At 39.3% G+C, this 23,443-nt stretch overlaps 1 protein-coding gene across 1 annotated transcript in view; it reads left to right on the plus strand.

Moving 5' to 3' along the window:
- Nell2 (neural EGFL like 2) overlaps positions 1–23,443 on the plus strand; it is a 328,665-nt gene that overhangs the window by 161,508 nt on the left and 143,714 nt on the right. Inside the window, exon 12 of the mRNA XM_048350874.1 lies at positions 7,268–7,396. Coding sequence (XP_048206831.1) covers positions 7,268–7,396 — 129 coding nt within the window. The remainder of the gene's footprint in view (positions 1–7,267; positions 7,397–23,443) is intronic.

Raw genomic sequence — 23,443 nt, forward strand, 5'->3', positions numbered from 1 at the left:
CTTCCAACAAAGGATTTGAACTCAGATCCCTGCATCCTCTCAGTGAATGCTTTACCACTGGAGTCTCCAGGTCTTTCTGCTTTCGTTATTTTTTTTCCCCTGGGCAGCCTGCACTGCCAGCCTCCTATTTATGCTTCCCATCTCGCTGGGATGACAAGTTTGTGGCATGTTGTTGTCATTGTGTATCTAGGGACACCTAATGAATGGGTGCCACCACACTCAGCTTTATTGAGATGGGAGCTGCCTGAGCTGGCCTCTAACAGGCTCTTTCCAAGTTCAGTCTTCCTAGTAGCTAGAGTTACAGATGTGTGCCACCAGGCTTGCTCTTGCATGTCTACTATGCTACTGGGTGATGCTGATAGCGGAGGGCAGGACCACGTTTTGAGTAATCTATTGCTGTAAAACAGACACAAGGGGCTCACACCTCTGATCCTACCTACTCAGGAGGCTGAGATCTGAGTATCTCAGTTTGAAACCAGCCTGGGTAGGAAAGTCTGTGAGGCTTTTTGTTTTTTTTTAAATCTCCAGTTAATGACCAAAAAAGCCAGAAGTGAAGTTGTGGCTCCAGTGTTAGTAGAGTGCTAGTTTTGAGCAAAAAAGCTCAGGGACAGTGTCCAAGCCCTGAGTTCAAGCCTCAGGCCTGACACTAAAACAATAAGAATGAGAACAAAACCAAGAGAACAAACTCACAGAAAACTCTGTAACTTGACACAACTGTTTTAGTATAGAGATCAATATGGTAGATCGGAAATTCAGACAGGGCTTAGCCAGATCATTTTCCTTGTCCTTGTCCTATTAACTAGAGATATTCAATACTGTTAGTTGAAAGCTGGGAAGGGCTGGAAGGTTTACTACAATGGCCTCAGCCTAGGCTAGGCATCATGGTCAGGATAGCTAGCAAGATGGGGATAGCCAGGATTCCTGCTTCTCTACATACTCTGAGGACTTTCCCCATGATATTTCTATCAGTATATGAATGACATATTTGGTTTTTTTGTATGTGTGTTTGTCCTGGTTTTTGAACTCATGGCCTTGGTGCTGTCTCCTAACTTGTTCTGCTCAAGGATATTGCTCTATCACTTAAACCACAACTTCACTTCTTCTTTTTTTTTTTTTTTTTGGTGGTTAATTGGAGATGAGTCTCACAGACTTTTCTGCCCAGGCTGGCTTTGCAACCCTCAGGTTTCAGCCTCCTAAGTAGTTAGGTTTACATGTATGAGCCGCTTGGTGCCTGGTAGCCATATTTCTTAAATGATGATTTGGCACTTCATAACATGAAGTCTGGAATGGACATAACATGGCTTCATTTATAGTCCATCATCCATCACAGCCCCCTAGGCCAGCCCAGATTCAAGGGAAGGGGCAGTAGACTCTTATCATAGATAGGAAGAGTTGCAAATGTTGGTGACTATTTCTAATTCATGATAAGCATCCAGGGCTTGCTCATAGGTGAAGAGAGAGGAATATCACAGAAGAGTTAAAGCGTGGTAGGATAAGATTCAGCTTAAGAAGCAGAGGCAGTTTTCAGGTGGTAGGTGCCAAATCCCTTTCCTTTTGAACAAATCCTACTGCATTGTAAAAAGCAAGAGAAAAAATGGAACAGGCATGTTGGAGCGTCACAGCCCACAGAACTGCCTCTGGGTCATAACCAAAGACACTTGTAGCAGCTGTGCATTGTTGTTAGGCACCGCCATCTTAGCCACACGTGGCCCCAAGACTGAGAAACAGGCAGGGCCAGCTAGGTGACTTCCAGGTGTGCCCCACACATGCATATATAAAAATTGTATCACATTTAAATTGTTTACAGTTTGAAGAATTAATGTGTTGCTGGCACCAGTGCCTCCTGATTAGCTACTCAGGAAGCTGAGATCTGAGGGTTGTGGCTTAAAGCCAGCTTGGACAGAAAAGTCCATGAGACTAATCTCCAGTGAACCACCAAAAAAACTCAAGTGGAGCTGTAGCTCAATTAGTAGAGCTCTAGCCTTGAGTGAAAAGGCTAAGGGACAGCTCAGGGACAGATCGTGAGTTCAAGCACCAAGTTCAACACACACACATACACACACACACACACACACACACACACACACACACACACACCCCAAAATAATGTGTTTACATGGAATATTTAAAAATTAGAGTGGCAAAACTCTGCTGACATTCTAACATGGATGATATAAGATGGGATCTTGGCATCACCCTTTCTAAAACTCCCAAGACAGTTCCTATTCTGGCTTCAGACCACTGACTTAGATAATCCTCAACTGAAAACTAACACTTGATGAGTTGACTTTTTTTTTTTTTTGCCAGTCCTGGGGCTTGGACTCAGGGCCTGAGCACTGTCTCTGGCTTCCTTTTGCTCAAGGCTAACACTCTTCCACTTGAGCCACAGCGCCATTTCTGGCCGTTTTCATATATGTGGTACTGGGGAATTGAACCCAGGGCTTCACGTATATGAGGCAGGCTTTCTTGCCACTAGGCCATATTCCCAGCCCGACTTTTTTTTTTTTTTTGAGACATATCTCACTAAATTACCTAGGATGGCCTGAGAATCCAAGTACTCCTGCTTCAGTCCCTGCCTTTCTGACTTCCAATATACAGGAAAAGTAAATGAATTCTCCTGACATGCCTTGATTTTCACTTTAAGAAACAAAAAGTTCAGTTCTCAGTGCTGAAATTATGAATCCGTTCTTACACAATTATTGGGACAAATTCATCTGTAATAAAATCGGGTCTCCAGTTTCTAGCACTGCTTACCTAGTGTTAAAGGCACAGTACTTCTACCCTGAAGGGCATGTTGTTCAACAACAGTTCGGAAATAGTCCCTGAGGGGGCAGCACAAGATGAAAGTGCTGACCTTTCCACTAGAGGCTTAGCCAGCGTCAGACAGCAAGCTGTGCACCGAAACAAGGCTCCAGATGGCTAAGCACCAAGTCAAATCCCACTCAGATTGTTTTCTAGGTGCCTGGAAGCCAGCTCTCTTCCAGGGTAGAAGACCCTAAGAAATGTAGCAGGGAAGATTTCCACTTGTTTCATAGTTGCCGTCCCTTTCCAGGAATTGTATATCAAACTACGTGACAGAGATTCACTGATCTAAGGAAGACACTGGACTTAAATACAGAAATTGCCTATCTGGCTTTCTCTCTGCCTTGTTTCCCTCTCCTCTTCTTCCCAGGTGTTGACGTTCTCTGGCATCAGGACCATAAAGTCTTCATCACTGTAATTTATTAAATACTTCAGCACACCTCCTAATGACAAGCAGGGTAGTTTCTACATGAGGAACCCTGATTTTCTGAAGTTCTTTTCTTTGGCTTTTGGATGATCCATAGTTTCTTAGGTCACTCATTTATTATCATCATGATCCTTATCTGTGAATTCATCATAATTACTAATAATACTTCTATATTGATTGTCAGTTCCATTTTTAATTTTTAGTTTGATGCCTAAGAAGTGGCATGTATGAAATACCGGAGTTATTTGATAGATGTAGATTTTTTTTTTAGTATGGTTTTGGAGCTTGAACTCAGAGCCTAGGTGCCATCCCTTTGCTTTTTTCTGCTCAAGGCTAGTGCATTCACACTTGAGCCACAACTCCACTCCCAGGTTTTGCTGGTTAAATGAAGATAAGCAATTTGTGAACTTTCCCGTCCAGACTGACTTGGAACCATGATCTTCAGGTCTCAGCCTCTTGAATAGCTAGGATTATAGGCTTGAGCTGCTGGTGCCAGGCTTAGACATTTATTAATAGGAATTAAAAGAAATCCATTGCTGTTAGTAGTTTGCTCTCATATGTGTTTACACATAGGAACCATACTTTGGGAACTAGAAAACTCATTACCTTGCAAACAACGGCTAAATATGTTAATATTCTTCGATTGACAAGGAATAGAATGCACTGGGGGGCTTGTACTGGCTTAGAATGGATGGGCCTGATAAGGAAAGGGAAACCTTGCTTCACATACAGCTTGATTCATAGCTCCAGTTCTGCCCTGTTGCTGCTCGGTTTGTCTTCTCTGAGCTGACTGCCTTCAGGCTCAATGATTTCTTGGAGAGACCCTTGACATTCTTATTCTCATACTATTTATGATACTCATGGAGGTAAAAGAAAAAAGATTAATACCCTCATAAGTTGAATACAAGTCTTAGAACTGAGTTTCAGTGGTCTTCATTAGCCTGAACTGAAGAGCTCATTGTGTCTAGGCCAGTGGGATGCACTGATTTATGTAGCTTTATCCTGTAGAGTAGCAGAGTCCATTTTCCTGTAAGCACCTGGGCTGACAGTAGCAGTGAGTAGTTCATCCAAAATATAACTCAGCTTTCTTTGTTTCCCCACAAGCATAAACAATAGAAGCCAATAAGGCAAACCAATAAATATGTACCACAAAGTCATGGTCTTTTCAGTGTAGTGTGTTATAAACTCAGGTTTAGCAATCCTACAAGCCAAGAACATTATGAAAAGAAGAGTAGCTATGGAGACAGTATTGTTAACCCATGTTTTTTGGTTTGTGGTTTAAAGCTGTTCCCCGTAGATTAGAAACAATTCGCTTAATGGAATGAATTGTCTATCCATTAGTAACAGGCCATTTGACCTTAGCATCTTGAATCCAAGCAACAAGATGTCTAGTAGAGCTAATACACTTTTTTTCTGCTAAAAAAAATAAAAATAGTGCTCTGATTGTTTATAGCAAATGCAACTTGACTGACTGAAATTTTAATTTCTAAGCCTCTAGGTTAATTATAAGCCCAGACATTTCTTAATTTGTACCTAAAAAGGTGAAAGTAGGATCACACTATAATTTTCCATATGAAAAACCCTTGCAGTGATTAAGTGCTGCGTAGCATATGTCCAGTTAACTACCAAAAAGCTGGAATAGAGGTGTGGCAAAAGTAGTAGAATGGCAGATGAGTGAAAAAGCTAAGGAATAGTGTTCAGGCCCTGAGTTCAAGCCCCAGTTAAAAACATAAATAAAAAGTAGAGTCAACAAAGTGGGAAGTTAGAATATAATTTTGAGGAGGGTAAACTTTCAACAGAAAAGTAAAAATGTGAGAGAAATGGTATCCATGTTTAGTCACACACTGAGCTACTTGGACAGATGGTGAAGTTGGAAATTGTTTCCCTTCAAGTATTATAATGAATTCAATAATGGTAATTTAATTACTTAAATAAGTGACCCTTGGAGAAAGCTTTTTTGTACTTGAACTCTAGGCCTGGACTCTGTCTCTGAACTTTTGATTTTTCCCTCAAAGCTGGTGCTCTATCACTTGAACCACAGCTCCAATTTTGGCTTTTTGCTACTAGTTGGAGATAAGAGTCTCATGGATTTTTCTGCCATGGCTGGCTTTGAATCATGATCCTCAGATCTCTGCTTCTTGCATAGCTAGGATTAAAGGCATGGGCCACTGTCACCCAGTGAGAAAATATTTTTTAACTTCTATCAAAAATTCCACTACTAAAGATTCAGCCTTAATCCTGATAATTTAGGTTGTGAAAATATTTTTGAGAGAAGTTTAATTTTTCAAGTAATTTGAATGTTTTTATTGAGTATATTCTTCATCTTTATACATGTTTTATTTTATTTTTATGGAAGTCATCAATCGGTCTCACTATTTGTCTCTTTAATGGCATTATTTCATTTTGAGAACATTACCCTTGTTAAGGCTTATTACATTATAACAATAGCACTTTATTGTCTATCATATTGAATTTCATGAAGTGATATGTTTTATCTCAGGAAGGATATTCAAAATAGTTTCGGCACTGACCAATCAGAATGTGCATCATCAATCACAGTGGGTATGAATGTGCTTAGAACTAAGATAAGCCAATTTAGAACTTCATGATTTTCTTAAGTAACAGTACTTTTTTTTCTGGGCCATAAATAGATGATTTTGTTCTATGCTGTGTGAGCTACCCTTTTCCTCTCCTCTTTTATACTTGGGTAATTCATTAGACAATGTAAAACTAGATAGAAAACTTATGCAGCAGGCACTTTTAAAATTTGCCAAATGATGTGTAATCATGTAATTTCTATTACATATGGATTGTAGTGTTTGAGCCTTTGCATTTCAGCCTTTTATGTCATCTTTGAAGAAGGGGTTTCAACAGGAGAAAGAAATCCTGGGAAATTACACATGATTGGTGTCACTGTTTATAAGTTTCATTTTTCTTTTCTTTCATAATGATTCTTCAATCTTTGAAATATCTGTAATTCATAAAAAATTTCATTTTCTTTTGAGAAGATCACACTTTGCCATGCAGATCTCCAGAGAAAATTAGATTAAAGCGATATAATTTTCATTTTGACCACATCTCAGTGGTCACATTTTCCTTAATAAGCTCATGAGAAACTTAAGGTGATAAAATTTAGTTTTGAGCACATTTCAGTTTTTTTCTTTAACTGCTGAATGTCCATTTCAGTTCCTCAGTGTACAGTGGGCCCATTCTATGGGTATTGGCAATGTGATGGTCATCTCCAGATACAGTCACCCTTCATTTTGGAATGGATCGACTTGCTTTTTTTTAAACCCATGGAGAATCTTGAGTCCATATGAAGCATCTAAAGTCACAGAAAGAAAGAGAGGAGAAGTTGGGTGTCAGAGGCTCATGCCTATAGTCCTAGCTAAGATGGGGAAATCTGAGGTTTAAGGTTCAAAGCCAACCCAGGCAGGGAAGTCTGTGAGACTATTATCTTCAATTAAGCACCCCTCCCCCCCCCCAAAAAAAAAGCTGGAAGTGGAGCTGTGGCTCAAGTACGGGAGAAGTAGCTAGCCTTGAGTACCAAAGCTCAAGGAGAGAGGACAGCACCAGGTCCTGAGTTCAAGCCAGAGTACAAGAGAGGGGGGAGAGAGAGAGAGAGAGAGAGAGAGAGAGAGAGAGAGAGACAGAGAGACAGAGAGAGAGAGAGAGAGAGAGAGGAAGGGGAAAGGGAAGGAGGGAAAGCTCATGAAATTCATATGAAGTAGGAAACAATCCAGTAAAACAAAGAATTTTGATGTGTTACATGATAAAGATATTAATTTAAAATTTTCTGTTTAGAGAAAAATGTAGCTTTAAAATGGGAAGAAATAGGCTGCGAGTGTGGCTTAGTAGTAGAGTGCTTGCCTAGCACATACAAGGCCCTGGGTTTGACTATTTAGTACCACGTAAACAAAAAATAAATAAATACAATTAGTTAAAATCTTTTTTAAATGAAAGGAAATTATGAGTTGCATAGTTTATCTTGTCATCATTTCATTTAACACAATAATAACCCTTTTTCTTCTCTCGTAGGTTATGACTTTTGTTCTGAGAGGCACAATTGCATGGAGAATTCTGTGTGCAGAAATCTGAACGACAGGGCCGTGTGCAGCTGCCGGGATGGTTTTCGGGCGCTTCGGGAGGACAATGCCTACTGTGAAGGTAAATCCTCATTGTGATGAGAAGCTTGGCTCTATCAATTTCCTAGGATTACTGCATGCCGAATTTATTAATTTCCCAGGTTGTCAAGTTGATGGGCCCATTAAACACAGTGAATTTAATTTGAAGCATATTAATCAGCTAAAAATAATTATCTTTCAAATTAAAGTTTTTCAGCTATCTGCTATATGTCAGACTAATAAGTTCATATGGCTGGTTTCTTGAATTAGAACAATACTTCCACTGTGAAATTGCCTTCTTTTTCTTCATAATTAGATATTCAGATAGCTCATATATTGACATGATTACTGTGGTTTCCAGTTAGAATTGTAGGCAGATTTTTTTTCAGACAATGTGGTGTAACAAAGGCAATCAATTAACAGAAGATAAAGTACCTCCTGTTAATTTTTTTTGTTTGCTATGATAAGTAATCCTAGTGGTTATATTTATGCTCTGTGGAATTTAGTAAATAGGTCCAATAGAATAAATCATTTTCTAGTTATTTAATTTTTTTAACTAATGTACAAGGTGGTTTATTATTTCACAGAAACAGTGCAAAGACAGTGAATGCTCATGGCATTCACTTGGCTCTGGCTTTATTCCCGTAGGCCCCCACAACGTCCACGAGCTATATAGTAATTTCTCACATACCTGAGGCAGCTATGTAAACCATTCTTCACTGATGTGATTATCTACTGGGTCGTACAAGTGAGAACGCAGACCTGGTGGCATTTGGTATTTGGAGATGTGGAGGGGAGGCCTCTAGTGTTACCTAGACCAAATATTGAGCATTTGCCCTAGGTCCTAGAAGATGGAAGACTTCAGGCATAAATAAGCAACCTCTGTCTACAGCATAATTTATTGGCCCCAGAGAAACAAATTTTTATTGTTGCCCTTAGTATTAGACAGACTTTTCCCCCCTGTATTAGAAACAATAGAAGTTATGGAGATCAATAACTTTTGCCTATAGTCCTAACTATACTGAGATCTGAGGCTCATGTCTCTAAGCCAGCCTCGGCAGGAAAGTCTGTGAGACTCACATCCAATTAATCACCAAAAAACAAAAAAAATCTGGAAGTGGAGCTGTATCTCAAGTGGTAGAGAACTAGCCTTGAGGATAAAAGCTGAGGAACAGTATCCAGACCTGAGTTTGAGCCCCAGGACCAACACACACACACACACACACACACACACACACACACACACACACACACACACCTATTAAAAAGATTGACCTTTAGATAAAATATTACTCCTTTTTGGTGTGCATCTTTCAAATTGTTTTTAAGATTCTAAATATCTATTTCAGACCTTAAATATGCTAAGGTTTTGTTCTTGCTAGGTGGGTGCTTTACTGCTATATATATATATATATGTGTGTGTGTGTGTGTGTGTGTGTGTGTGTATACATATATATATATATATATACATATATATCCTAGCCCTTTTCTGCTTTAATTACTTTTCATACACGATCTCATTTTTGCTTGGACTGCCCACAAACTACAGCACTCCTACCTACCCGTGCCATGTAGTGGGATGACAGACATGTGCACTGCTACACCCAGGTTTTTGTTGAGATCTCCTGTCTTCTGAGTAGGTTGATTACAGGCATATGCAACTATACCCATTTTGATTAAGGTATTTCTTTTAATGCTTCCACTAAAGTTCTAAAGGTATGTTCCTTTTTTTCCTGAAAGGACATATGACTTTCCTTTCATATTTCTAGTGCAGATTTATTTAAAATTCCATTCTCATTTTAAAAGATTTTATGTAAATGCCTTTTTCCCTAATGAATTGTATTTCTACATAAAGTAGAAGTGAACATTCTTAGTAAAGTAATGCATTTCTATTCTAGTTGAGATTTCTGATATATAATAGGATCCATTGATATTATCAATGTGCATATGAAACCACACAATACAAATTCATATCTTTGTGTGGAGTAGGTCCTGGGGCTTGAACTCAGGGCCTGAGCATTATTCATTAGCTTTGTTAGCTAAAGGCTGGTGTTATACCCGTTGAGATATGGCTCCACTACTGGCTTTTTGATGGTGAGTTGGAAATAAGACTCTCCTGGACTTTCCTGCCTGGGCTGGCTTCAAGTCATGATCTCTAGATCTTAGCCTCCTGGGTGTCTGGGATTGGAGATGTGAGTCACTGGTGCCAGGCTTAGGGGTGTTGTGACTTCTCAGAAGCAGTTTAGTATCTGCAGTTTCACATTATTTATCAGCCTTTGGTCTTGTAGAGCTGTAGGTCTGTGAAAAATTAGGCTCATCACTATGCATAAAACTAAGTGAGTGATAGTTTATGAGTAACATAAATCTTACTTACTGAATCTGTGGGGCTGTTTTAATGACACAACTGTAATTGAGACTATTGATTTTTACCAGTTTGCTTGTTCAGGGTTATTACAGCACTGGTATCCCTTACTCATTTAACTAATATTTATTGAGTGCCTACTTTGTGCAAGACTAGGGCAGTGAATGGAGATACATGTTGCTGATACATTCTCAGGCAAGAAAGGTAATAAATTGATCCTTACACCGAGGAATATTTAACTGCAATTGCGGCAATATTCTGAAGAAGAAATTGGGTCTTAGGGTGATGGGCATGGCCTGTGTAGGTGGCGAAGTGGGAAATTGTGCGGGGAGATTCTGAAATTTGAAGAGTAAGAGGAAGTCATCTAGTTGTCCAGGGAGGATGGAAAAGAAGGGGATCTTCCTTCTGTGGAAAGAAACACGTGTTAAGTCCTGAGGGAAGGCTTCGTAGCTGGGGTGGAGCACAATACGGGGGCATCTGATGAGGCTGGGGATGGGAATCCAGACCTTTCAAATTACACTAGACAGTAAAGATGCTATACGTAGAACCGGGAGTGGGTACAGGGGTTCACACCTACTCCCAGCTACTCAGGAGAGTAGCTGAGGATCATGGTTGAAAGCCAGCCTGAGTAGAAAACTCTTTGAGACTCTTATCTCCACTTAGCCAGCCAAAAGCCAGAAGTGAAGCTGTGTCTCAAGTGATTGAGTGCTAGCCTTGATCACAAAAAGTAAGGGACAGCATTCAGGTTCTGAGTTCAACTCCCAGTACCAGCACAATAAATGAGCAAATAAGTAAATGCACGAATGTATAAATAAATAGTAAAATATAGGGAAACGTAAAGGAAGGGAAGAAGCAGAGAAGTGCCATGGTGGCATGTGAGTTTTGAATAAACTACTGCCATGGCAAGATGTATGTGAAAAAGACTGGATGAGGAGAGAAGAGTGAACATCAGACCACAGTGTCTTGCTTTAAAAATTATAGTCAAGATGTGGATGTATTTTTAGGTAAAACAAAGCAGTTCTGATATTCACTGCTCAGAGATTGGGGGGCGGGGCAGCTGGTTGGTCTTCTGGTTTCTAGCCTCACATGGGCAAATTCTGCTGTTACTTAAGGAATAGATTGGGTGAGAAAATTGCTTTGGGTTGGTTGCGCTTTGGGGACATCTAATTCAATATATGTGGATCTGGCTTTCAGAGAAGTTTAAATTGGATATAAAATTTGAGACTCTTTGGTATATAAATGTCTCTTAAGGAAAGAAGAGATTACCTAGAGACTTTTAAGCCACATTTGAGCATTTATAGGAAAGATGGAAGCAAAGTCAGAGCAGAACTGTGAAATGAAAGGGAAGGAGATATCACAGAACTTGAGGAAAGAGTCAGCTGCTTCTTATTCCATTTCTCTATTGCTGTAATAAATTACCTGCGACCTGGTGATTTGTAAGGAATAGAAGTTCATTTGCTTTACATGTCCAGAGTCTGTGAAGTTCAAGTAATCTGTTCAGTATCTAATGAGGACTTGGGGCTTTATCACAACATGCAAAGGGTACCCATAGAGAGACAGCAAATGGGCAGTGGCTCACACCTGTGATCCTAGCTACTCAAGAGACCGAGATCTGTGCAGGAAAACTTTGTGAGAGTCTTACCTCTAATTAACTATCAAAATGCCAGCAGTGGAACGGCGTCTCATGATAGCCAGCCTTGAGTGAACAGGCTAAGTTTAAACCCCATTACTTATAAAAAAAGAAAGAAAGAAAGAAAGAAAGAATTGTATAAGGGATTTAATTGTGAACTGTATGTTCACCACAGTTCTCTTTTTAAATTATTTGCCTCCATCTATTCTGTCTCTCATCTCCTGTAAATTCTTATCAAATCTTAAAATAAGCTACCTTTTTTTGGTCTTTTGTATGTTACGTACTACAAGACTTGCCAAACCTTAGAGTGCGTATCATGTTTTCAGATGGTTGTTTCTTCCATGTTTTTTTAAGCTGAAAATTGTGGGAATTTTTGATACTTGACTCTATCTTTGTGTTTAACATTGTACTCTTCAGTAGACTATAGTAAAGGGTCATCGTGGCATTCTGTCCTTTTCCTCATTCCTGAACTTCTCAAGTCATTGTTCTTTTTGTAATTCAAGTTCTGTTTTCTAATTCTGTGTGTGTGTGTGTGTGTGTGTGTGTGTGTGTGTGTGTGTGTGTGTGTGTGTTTTCTTGGGGAGGTTGTGAAGATGGGGCCTGGAACACAGGGCCTCATTTGTTTGTCTATTTCACTTTAAGCTGGTGCTGGTTCTCTGCCACTTGAGCCACACCTATATTTGACTTTTTGTTGGATAGCTTAGGATAATAGTCTCACAGTCTTTCCTGCCTGGGCTCATTTTGAACCCTGTGTAGCTAAGACTGTAGGTGTGAGCCACTAGTGTATGGACTATCCAAACTTTTTCTATATCACACTATTAAAAGGAAAAGTGTGTTGTGGAAGTGAATAATTTCTATAGATGTCTATTCCATGTGATTACACAAATGACAATTGGTATATCATTAATAAATGTTGAAGTATGTTTGTGAGGCCTGTCTTCAAATTAACAAAAATCTGGAGAATTATTTCGTGTAGTTTGAATTCTGAACTAAATGTATGTAATTCCTATTTGATAGAACACTTGAACTTGGCCATTCTGTATTTTTTCACTTTCACTCCCTTTGCCAGATGTCACTCTTCTCAACATGCTCTGCTCCCTTAGGATTCTGTCTCACTTGCCTCTTCCTACCTTTCTTCACCCAGAACCCATACTCCAGAGGAAGGTTCACAAAATTCCATCTGTTCTGCTTTCTTCCCTGTTGACTACATTCAGCCTTCATTCCTTTGGCAAAGTCTCAAGGCTCTGTGTCATCTGACCCAGGATAACTCATTTCCATTCCTCCTTCTCTTGTGATCATTTTGATGATACATGACAGTTCATGAACTCTTGTGTTGAGTTATGCTTCTCTTCCAGTGCAAATGCTGGAATTGATCCCAGGCCTCTCAGAATGTGGGATGTGTCAGGTGTAATTCGTGAAGCAAAGATGATGGTATCCTAGAGGGAGACCCTCCTCCAGAATGACTGCTCTCCTTGGTTTTTACAAAAGAGAATTTGGGACAGACGCAGGGAGAGTGTGATATGAACTTGAAGGCAGAGATGGAGAGGATGGGCTTGTAAAGCCAAGAACCACTGAATGTCAGTGGTGGGTGTGCACTGGCAGGGAGGTAAGGGGCCCGGAACACACTGTCCTTCACAGCCCTGGCTGCCAGCCGGTGCTGCCACCATTGTGTTCATGTTTCCATTCCCAAGAACTGTGAGATGAGAAATACCTATTGTTTATGCCACCCTGTAGGAGGCACTTTCTTAGATCAGGCCCAGGAAATCAAGACACTGGCCAAAAGACCTTTTGCTTTTTTTTGGTGCAGTTATCTAGAATTTAATCACGCTTCAGAGTTCTTCTTGGTTTTTTTCTTGATCTATTTTTGTTGTTGTTGGTCGTGGGGACTGAACTCTGTCCATGAGTTCTTCAGCTCAAGTCTAGCACTCTACCACTTGAGCCACAGCACCACTTCCAGTTTTCTGGTTGTTAATTGGAGATCAGAGTCTCATGGACTTTCCTTCCCGGGCTGGTTTTGAACCATGATCCTCAGATCTGAGCCTCCTATGTAGTTAGGATTACAGGTGTGAGCCACTTACGCCTCTTAATCTATTTAAATTTATTGTAAAAGTGATGTACAGAGGGGTTACAGTTATATAAGTAGGGTAATGAACACATTTCTTTTTGAGCAGTGATACTTTCTCCCTTGTTTTCTCTGCTTTCCCCAACCCCCGCATCTCCCCTACCCCCCAATCTGTAAAGTTCATTTCCAACATAGTGTCTAGTGAGTATCGCTGTTGTATTGGTTCACTCTTTGTTCCACCATTTATGTGATTCCTCTCTCCTTCCCCAAATCAGCTAACCTTACATATGAGACAAAGGGTACTGAAATCAGAAACAGTTGACCACAGGGAATAAACCAGAGGAGAAAAAAAAGAAAGACAAAAAAACCCTGAAAACAGTACGAGAGAGAGAGAGAGAGAGAGAAAGAGAGAGAGAGAGAGAGAGAGAGAGAGAGAGAGAGAGAGAGAGAGAGAGGAGAAAAACAACCACAAAATCCCCCCTGTTTTCATATCATGGAGATCATTTCAATTAACATCATTTTATGTGGTCATATTTACATACCTATTGGGCTATTGTGAACATCTGCTAGGACTAGGCATATGCCAATTACTATAATTCTCTTTGAATATTTTTCTCATGAATTTAGGGGCACATAGATTTAATTTCTCTCTTATTTCATCTGATGGACCAGTTAAGTACCTCTCCTGTACTGGCATATGGCCATTTATCTAATTGTACTATTCCTTATTATATACCATACTATTCATTATGTATCTGTACATATTTCTCCCAGCTATACTATAACTCTCTTGTGGTCATAGACTGTTCATTTTCTCTGAGTTCTCTTTAACTTCTAAAATAGGGGGAATATTGGACTTGGGAAACTAAGTTGGGTGCTAGTAGCTTGCACAGGTAATTCTAGCTACTCAGGAGGTTGAGATCCGAGGATCAAGGTTTGAAGTCAGCCCAGCCAGGAAAGTACCAGACACTTTGAGCTCCAGTTAACCACTAGAATGCCAAAAGCTCAAGTGGAAGTGCTAGTCTTTAGGGAAAACATTGTCAACAACAACTAAAAGACATCTCCCAGATCCTGAGTTCAAGCCTCAGTATAGACACACACACACATTCACACTCACATTCACACTCACAAAGAATATTTGTTTATTGATGGTCTGAAAGCTTAGATAAGCTGAATGTAGGCACTTTTAGGGCCTCATCACTAATAAATGGCTCAAAAGAGGCACTGAACTTACTGAGTTGTGTTTATATTAAAGTTAAGAAAGCCCAATTGTGATACTGATTTTTGTAGCTAAAATGGAATGTGTTTGTTTTAATTTGCTACTATGCATTGGACTTCAAAAATTTTCTGAAGTACAAAAATGAATCCCTTCATGATGTTCACTTTATTTATTAAATTATATGTACATTGCACATGGCAAACATATAAAAATTACCTCAAGTCCTGAGAGTTCTTCACTGTTGCTTTCTGTGAACACACTCAATTTTTCCCTAGGATTTTAATTCTCTTTACAGCTTTCAGATCAAATTCATTTGAACATGAAGTCTCTAGCTGATTTACAGGTGATTCGTAAGTGCCAATGGGGTCCGAGAACTGGAATGATAAACATGTTTATTATTTGCCATTTTCCCAGGCTTGACAAATTCCCAAACAAAAATTATAAATGATTACATTTAGACCTGCAGTTAGATCTCTCTCTCTCTCTCTCTCTCTTTTCCACTTCATGTTAGAAGAAACATGTTTTCCCTTCCTCATTCTTTTTTTTTTTGTCTTTAGTTCTATGCTCTGGCAAGTGGTGCCTCTTCTACCTTCTTTCTTCTGCACTTCAGGATATTCTAGCCTATGGACAAAGCAAAGTTATCATAACTCAATACAAACAAGTAACTGTGGATTCTATTCTAGTGTGTGTTTTTCTTTTCTGCTATTTCGATAAAAATGGAATCTTTCTAAAAAGGAGACAGATTTGCAGTCTATCTATGAAGCAGCTCATTGACATTAAGGATTCTGTACAGCACCATGTGACTTCATTTCCTACCCTTTTGTCTTTTTCCCCTTCCCCTCCCCTCCTCTCCCCTCCCCTCCCCTTCCCTTCCCTTTAACTTTCTTTCTGCTCTCCCCTCTTTCTTTCCTCTTTCTTTCTTAGCTGCTTATCATGTTACCACTATCTCATTTAGTTATTAATTCTGGACATTACCATATCTTCGTAGCATCATTAACTATGAAATGCAGAGGTAATCCGTATTTCATAGGTTTTCAGAGTAAAAAATGAAAGGTAGCCTCACAGAATTGCTCATGAAATATGAAGGGAAAGGTAATATAGAATGAACAGAATTCTTTGATTGCAAGTGCAGCACAAGAGTCCCCATAGGAGCTAATGGGAGGGCCTGGTAACACAGCTGGGATAAATAATCCAGAGAACCGAGCCCTCTGGGATTAATTAGGGAATTCCAGCAGACACCAGAGCTTTCAGAACTACAGTTAATGATGCACTTTCTTTGGTACATTATGAAAAAGTTTTCCAAATAAAACAAAGTCCAAGGACACTCTATTAGCCAATATTCTCCAGAGAAACAAGACCAATATGATTTATTTTTGTAAGCAATTGGCTCATATAATTGTGAAAGCTGAGAATTTCCAAGACCTGCAATTGGCAAGCTAGAGACCCAGGAGATCTGATAGAGAGGCTCTAGTCTAAGTCCAAAAGCCCAAGAACTAGGAGAATCAAGCCTGAGTCTTAGTCCAAATCTAGTCCAAGGGTAGGGGAAGAAAAATGTGCCTAAGTCAAGCTGACAGGTGAAATCTCCCTCTTACTCAGTCTTTCTGGTCTACTCAGGCTTTTAGTTAATTGGATGAAGACCATCCTCGTCAGAGAGAAATCTGCTTCGTTCAGTGGACAGATTCAAATCTTATTGTGATTCAGACACTCTCAGACATACCCAGAATAACACTGGACCAAATGTGTGTATTCATGGTGAATCACATTATCCCATAAAATTAGCAGTGCAATTATAATTTTAAAGAGAAAAACATGCATACATATACATATACAGAGAGAGACAAACACAGATAGATAGACAAAAGTACTGGCTTGTCTAAAGTTTCCAAATATGAATTACCCTTTTAGTGGCAACTTCTGTCCTCCCAACCAGGTGAAAAAAATTGTAACAAGGCTGTTTGTCACTATCCCGATGGTGGTTAGCAGACACTGTGCACAGCATAAAAACTCCTAACCCAACTGAAAAAAAATTGTCAACAAAATAAAACTCTCATAGTCAAATGCTGTTGGCTCATTCTTGTAATCCTAGATATCAGGGAGGTAGAGATCAGAAGGAAAATTGTTTAAGAGAAGCCTGGGCAAACAGTTCACAGGACCTTCATGTCAACTAATAGCTGCTTCGTGGGTAATAGAAGCTGTCATCTCATCTATGGTATTACATTTTAAAGCTGGAACCTTTCTAAATATATTCTTAGGCATGGTTTCTGAAAGCAAGTTGAAGACACTGTTAGTAGCCACACGCTGTCCTTTCTAGATGGCAAACTATAGGGGTATAACTTTCATGGTCAGGTCTTATTTTTCCCTGTAAGGATACATTTCTCTCAGATATACTCAAATGTCAGTCCACTGGAGTTTATGACCACTTTGGATGCTCTGTAGAGAAGAAATAACTTCAGTCATCCATTACTATGAGGCAGAGCCCTTTGTTTATTCTTTCTGTAGTGAAACTACAGTCTTGGGAATTTGATTTATGATTGGTTTCGATCATTGGACTTCATATAGAGAATCTTTGTTGAACATTCACATATATATGTGTGCATATATATATATATGTATATATGATTCTTTGAGGAAATACTGTGTGCCTGGCCTATAATTGGTGTCCATCATGGGGGAAAAACCTTACTAAGCTCCTTATCTCCTGAAGCCAATTTTCTTGAAAACATTTAAAACTATGCCCATTTTCCAGATGCCAATAGAAATGAAAATTGACAGTTTCGAACTTTTGACTAACTTAAATAAGAAGTCCTGCTTTTAAAAAGTAGTCTTTTAGCATTTTTTAGAAAACTTTAGTGTACAATGTACGTGACATCTCTTGGGAGCTTTCTAGAAGTGCAGCAATTTAGACTTTATGTCAGACCTGGTAAGCCAGACTCTGCATGCTAATAATATCTCCAGGTGATCACTATGTAGGAAAAACTTTAAAGAGTAATTGATCTCAGGGTGGGGAACATCTTTCCTTCCATGGGCCCTTTGGATATTTATGTCATCATTATGGGCCATAAAAGTTTGTACCAGAGACAGGCTCTGGACAGATGAAAAGCATATATATCTGTCCTATCACATGTGAAAGCACTTCATGAACTTTCTAGGACCCACCATTCCCACTCCTGAAAGAATGGAGAGTACTGATGTATCATCTTCATCATTTGGTAGACTTCCACCTCTTTTCAGCTGGAGAAGAACCCTATCAATCAAGTTCTCAGTGTATTTTAAGAGGGTCAGGATACTATTTGGTTTGCTCAGATTGTTGCTTAGAGCGTGGATGAAGCTGCCCCCAAATCACCTGATGACAAACATGCTTGATGCAGCCTTCATTCTTCTCACAATGTTCACTGCTTCCCCAGACAATTCTTATGATGTTCAAGTTTATAAAGGGTGATTTTAGCCAGACAGGAACATCAGTGAAGAGACTCTTATCTCCATCCAGTTAACCACCAAAAAAGCCATCAATGGAACTGTGGCTCCAGTGGTAGAGTGTTAGGCTTGAGCAAACAACAACAACAACAACAACAAACACAAGGACAATGCATAGACCCTGCTTTCAAGCCCCAGGATTAGCACACACACACACACACAAAAAAAGGATAGTTCTAGGCTATGTTTGTTGACATCTTTTCAAAGATAAAATCTCCCAAGTCATTGAGTGTTTAGTGAATCTATTATCCTGCTGAGATAGATGAGTCATTCAGCCGGTGCTGATACACTTCTGGGTATCAGAGTGATTCTAGTTTAAACCAGGGACTCTTAGCTTTCCACAAGAGCCATTTTGGATCAGTTACTCCTTTGCTCTGGGGTCGGGGGGGGGGGGGGCTGCTCTGTTCACTGTTCACAGCATCTCAGCCACCAAAGAGCCATATTTCTTTTCTTTGTGTAGTTTAAAGGAGTGATTCTCAACTGAGAACAATTCTGTCAAACTTCTGGAAAACTTAAGAGAGATTTTTAGTTATTGCAGATAAGAATACAGGAAAACACAGATATATTCCTGGATCTTTGGTGACTGTGATCCCACTCCCTTTGTCTGTATGACTTTTACTTTCTTGGGACCTTTTGGTTTTGTGCAAGGGTGAAGCAAGGCTTATGTAGAAGCATTAGGGGCTGCCTGGCCTGGAGGGTGGGGGGGGGGTAGTTGTAAAAACATTTTATGGTGGAGATAACATAAGGTGATGATAGAGAAGAGGGAAAATTTATATTTACTACAGAAACAGGACTACTGTTAGGTGTGGAACCCCCCCCCCCCAAAAAAAAAGAAAACCAAAATGAGGTAGAATTACATGGGTTTTTTTTTTCTTTCATTTATCAGTCTCCTTAGTAATCATGAATATATTTTGTGGGGTTTCAAGAGCTTTGAAGCTTTGTCCTATTCAGTGAGAAAAAAAACCCAAACAAAGAGGGAAGCAGGAACATGCACTTGCCGTGGAAGAGTTTGAGGATGTATAAAAGTCTCAGAGGATGCCCCCTGGACAGGTGATGGGATAGCAATACTGAGTGTAGACCAGTTAGTCCTAAACTCGTAGAAATACCCAGATATACTCGGAAAGATTTAGAAAGATGTTTCCAAAGGAGACATGAGATTCATCAGTAAGCAGAGATTTGCATGCACACCTAAAATAATAGTGAATTCCAGGAAGGCTTTGATACACACAAACACACATCTGTGTATAGATATAATACTTTTTTGGTATAGTATACTTTTTCTTTCTTTTTTGGGGGGAGACACTATGACTTGAACTGCTTGGACCACAATCCTCCTATTTACACTTCTCACATAACTGGGATGATAGGCACACGCTATAGACAACCAGCTTTTGGTTGAAATAGTTGTGTGGTAAGATAGTTGGTTGACTATCTGTCCCTGAGCTGTAATTCTACTGATACCCACATCCTGATTACCTGGGATCACAGTGTGGGCCTCTGAGGCCAGCTGACATTTCTTTTTAGTATTATAGTTTGTTGGCATTAAACAAGTATTTATGATTGGTACTGGTAAATTGTATTGATACTGAAAGGTAAATCATATCATGTAACTTGTACATAGTCCTTGTGCTTTAAGCTTTTCTACTACGATGATGGATACTTATTATGTGGATTTATTATGTGGAACTCCCTGTACTATATATGTATATATATATATATATATATATATACACACACATATATATATACGTATATATACATATATATATTTGAGACTTCAACTGACAAAGGAGTATAAACTGTTTATACATAATAAGTAAAATGTCTCAGTTTTTGGTCCATAGTACAGTTCTTTTTTTTCAAATTTTTATTATCAAACTGATGTACAGAGAGGTTACAGTTTCATACATTAGGCATTGGATACATTTCTTGTACTGTTTGTTACCTTATCCCTCATACCCCCCTCTCTCCTCTCCCTTTCCCTCCCCCGCCCCTGAGGTGTTCAGTTCACTTACACCAAACAGTTTTCCAAGTATTGCTTTTGTAGTTGTTTGTCTTTTTTTACCTGGTGTCTCTCAATTTTGGTATTCCCTTTCAATTTCCTAGTTCTAATACCAGTATAGACGGTTTCCAATATACTCAGATAAGATTACAGAGATAGTGTAGATACAACCACAGGAAGGTGATACAAGAACATCATCAATAGTAGAAGCTACAGATACACATGGGATGTCTCAGTTTTTGGTCCATAGTACAGTTCTGTTGGTATGGAAGGAATGCAAAAACACTTTAATTTTTAATATCTTAGTGTCACTGAATATCTCTGAGCATCGTTCTCTTTATCAATGACAAGAAGTAGTTTCATAGGGTTGTCCAGAGAGCAAAATTAAGTAACTTAAGTATATGAAAATACCTTCCAGAAAAATAAGATTTTGGTAAAAGTTTGTCACTAAACTCATGTTTCCCACATATACTTACTAATGCTAATGTAGCACTCAATTTATGCAGTATGACTTTATTTTTAGAACCAAAGCATTATACCATTAATTTATTGAAACCTTAAGTGAACAAATATTCTACCATTCCACTTAGAGCTGGGTGCCAGTGGCTCACACCTATAATCCTAGCTACTCAGGAGGCTGAGATCTGAGGATTGTGGTTTAAAGCCAGCCCTGGCAGGAAACTCTGTGAAACTCTTATATCCAGTTAATCACCAGAAAACCAGAAGTGGGGCTGTGGCTCAAGTGGTAGAGTGCTAGCCTTTAGCTGAGGAGCTCAGGGACAGTGCTCAGGCCAGAGTACAAGCCCCATGACTGACCAAAAAAAAAAAATAGAAAGGAGAGTAAAGGAAAAAACAACTCTTAGGAATATTGTCACCTCTTACGATCTTGAGAATACTGTCTTAGTCAGGCACTAGGGCTCATGCCTGTAATTCTAGCTACTCAAGCTATCACATTTATCCTCTCTTCCAAGAAGTTCCAGTTACATGTCCTAGTTATATTTGTTTAAAATGTTGAGTCAGCTAACAGTTTTTGCATAAAATGAGGCACAACTCTTCGTATTCATTTTATAATTCACTTCCTTTCTTCACCTAGTCATTAGCCTTTAAAAAAAACCCACACATGGTTAAAACAAAAGACATTAATGACACTGAAGTAAATATTATTTCCATGGTTACTATAATGAATAGAAATGGCAGCAATTGTTGAAATGGGAGCAGTTGTTTTTAATGAGATGATGACGAGGGTTGTGGGAAGCAGGTTCGAGTTAAGTGACTGTGGCAGAGAAGAAGGGAGTGAGACTTACATGATGGAGGGGGCCTGGCTTGGGCAGTGACTACTCCATAGCACCCATGAGCCCTCTGTGTTCCAACTCAGCGACACCTTGGAAATTGATGTTGCCTTTAATGACCATGGAGTCCTGCTGAAGTAGCAAGGACATTAAGTTATATCTCTTTTCACTAGTATTATATAAAAATAGGTCTCTGAGATGTTAATACTCCATAAGAAGGTAGTCATTTTTACTTTATATTCAGACCCAGCATTAATTTTATTTTAAATATTCTCCAAGCCATTTATCCTTGTTATGAAGAATGTGCTCCCCAAATAGGTTTTATGAACTGTTCATACCTTTAATAGAAATAGGATGGTGAAGTATTGGGATTAAGTTATAGAACATATGGATATGTACACATATGTACAGTAAGTTGTTGTGAGGTCAGACTTCCTAATGGACATTAAACATGGATTAAAATTGTCAAGTTTGACTATGTGATACTGTCAGTGATTTATGTATGAGACAGCATATCTTTCCTGAAAGTACTGATGTAATGTTTAGATTAATAATTCTGAGTGAGTACCAATTTAGATATTGTTATGACTGAAATCTTTGTTCTCTGGGAGAATAAATAGAAATTTGTTAAATTAGCTTTTAATATATTAAAAAAATAATCTGCCTGTCTGGAAAGAAGGCTGTTGAACTTGATTAATTTTTCAAATCTAACATGACAAGGCAATCACTCAAATGAGCTGATCTCTTCCTGAATTTCAAGCAAGATGGACTCATTCACCATCCTACCTCAAATAAGCATAGACCAAAGGCTTTGACAGATGTAAGGCTCATGACCAGAGAGGTTAGGAAAGCTACTGAAGTCAAACTGGGACTTCAACTGGGCCTTGAAATATGAATCCAATTTAGATTGGTATGGAAGAGAAAGCCAAGAGAAAGGGCCAGACACGTTTTTGAGTGAGACACATTTTCTTCTACATAAATGTTTTGTCCAGGAGTGTCAGCCAATTAAACTGTGAAGATGAAGTTCACATTGTGGAGGATTGTGGGTAATCATGAGTGAACTTACTAGATTGACCAGGCATTCACTCATAAATGACATTTGGGAGACATAGCAATCTCATTCGGGTTCTTTGCCTGTGGACATGGGGGCACCTCTGTTTGTCCCAGGCTGCAGATTTATTGTGAGTTAACATGTAGTACATATAACATGGCCTGTGCAAATCAAAATGGTGTACAAATGTCAGCTGACATCCCGTGCAGTTGTGTCTCTTTACCAGCTCTGGCCAAGTCCTCTGCTCTGCTTTGTAATGTTACCATTGAGCTCAGCTTCACTTCATTTCCAAAGATGAGTGTCAGATCTTCACCATTCCCAGAGAATCTCCACTCTCTCAGCAGATAACATCGCTACTGACAAAGCAGAAAGGGGGAACAGTATCTTGAGTCTCTCACTTCCATTTCATAAACCCACATGCTTTATCCTCACCCATGCTTTCCTCACCTTCTGTGAGGGCTGAGTCCTGCCAGCTGCTGAACCTACAACTCCTTGACTTCAGAGAAAACTTGTGCCATCCAGTATCTCTTCAAGTTTAGTTTTCAACTATGTTCTTTCTGTTTTTCCTTTCCCATAGCATTTTAATACATTTAGCTTCTCTTCCAGCTTTTGTATTGTTGTTTTTCCTTTAGATAGCTAAATTTCTTTCTCTCTCTCTTTCTTTCTTTCTTTCTTTTTTTCTTCCTTCCTTCCTTCCTTCCTTCCTTCCTTCCTTCCTTCCTTCCTTCCTTCCTTCCTTCCTTCCTTCCTTCCTTCCTTCCTTCCTTCTTCCTTTCTTCCTTTCTTCCTTTCTTCCTTGGTTGTGGGGCTTGAACTCAGGGCCTGGGCGCTGTCCCTGAACTCTTCTGCTCAAGGCTAGCACTCTGCCACTTGAGCCACAGCGCCACTTCTGGTTTTCTGGTGGTTAATTGGAGATAAGAGTCTCATGGACTTTCCTTCCTGGTCTGTCTTTGAACCATGATCCTCAGATCTCAGCCTCCTGAGTAGCTAGGATTACAGAG

This window comes from Perognathus longimembris, chromosome 1 (assembly GCF_023159225.1).
Source record: "Perognathus longimembris pacificus isolate PPM17 chromosome 1, ASM2315922v1, whole genome shotgun sequence".
Lineage (NCBI taxonomy): Eukaryota > Metazoa > Chordata > Mammalia > Rodentia > Heteromyidae > Perognathus > Perognathus longimembris.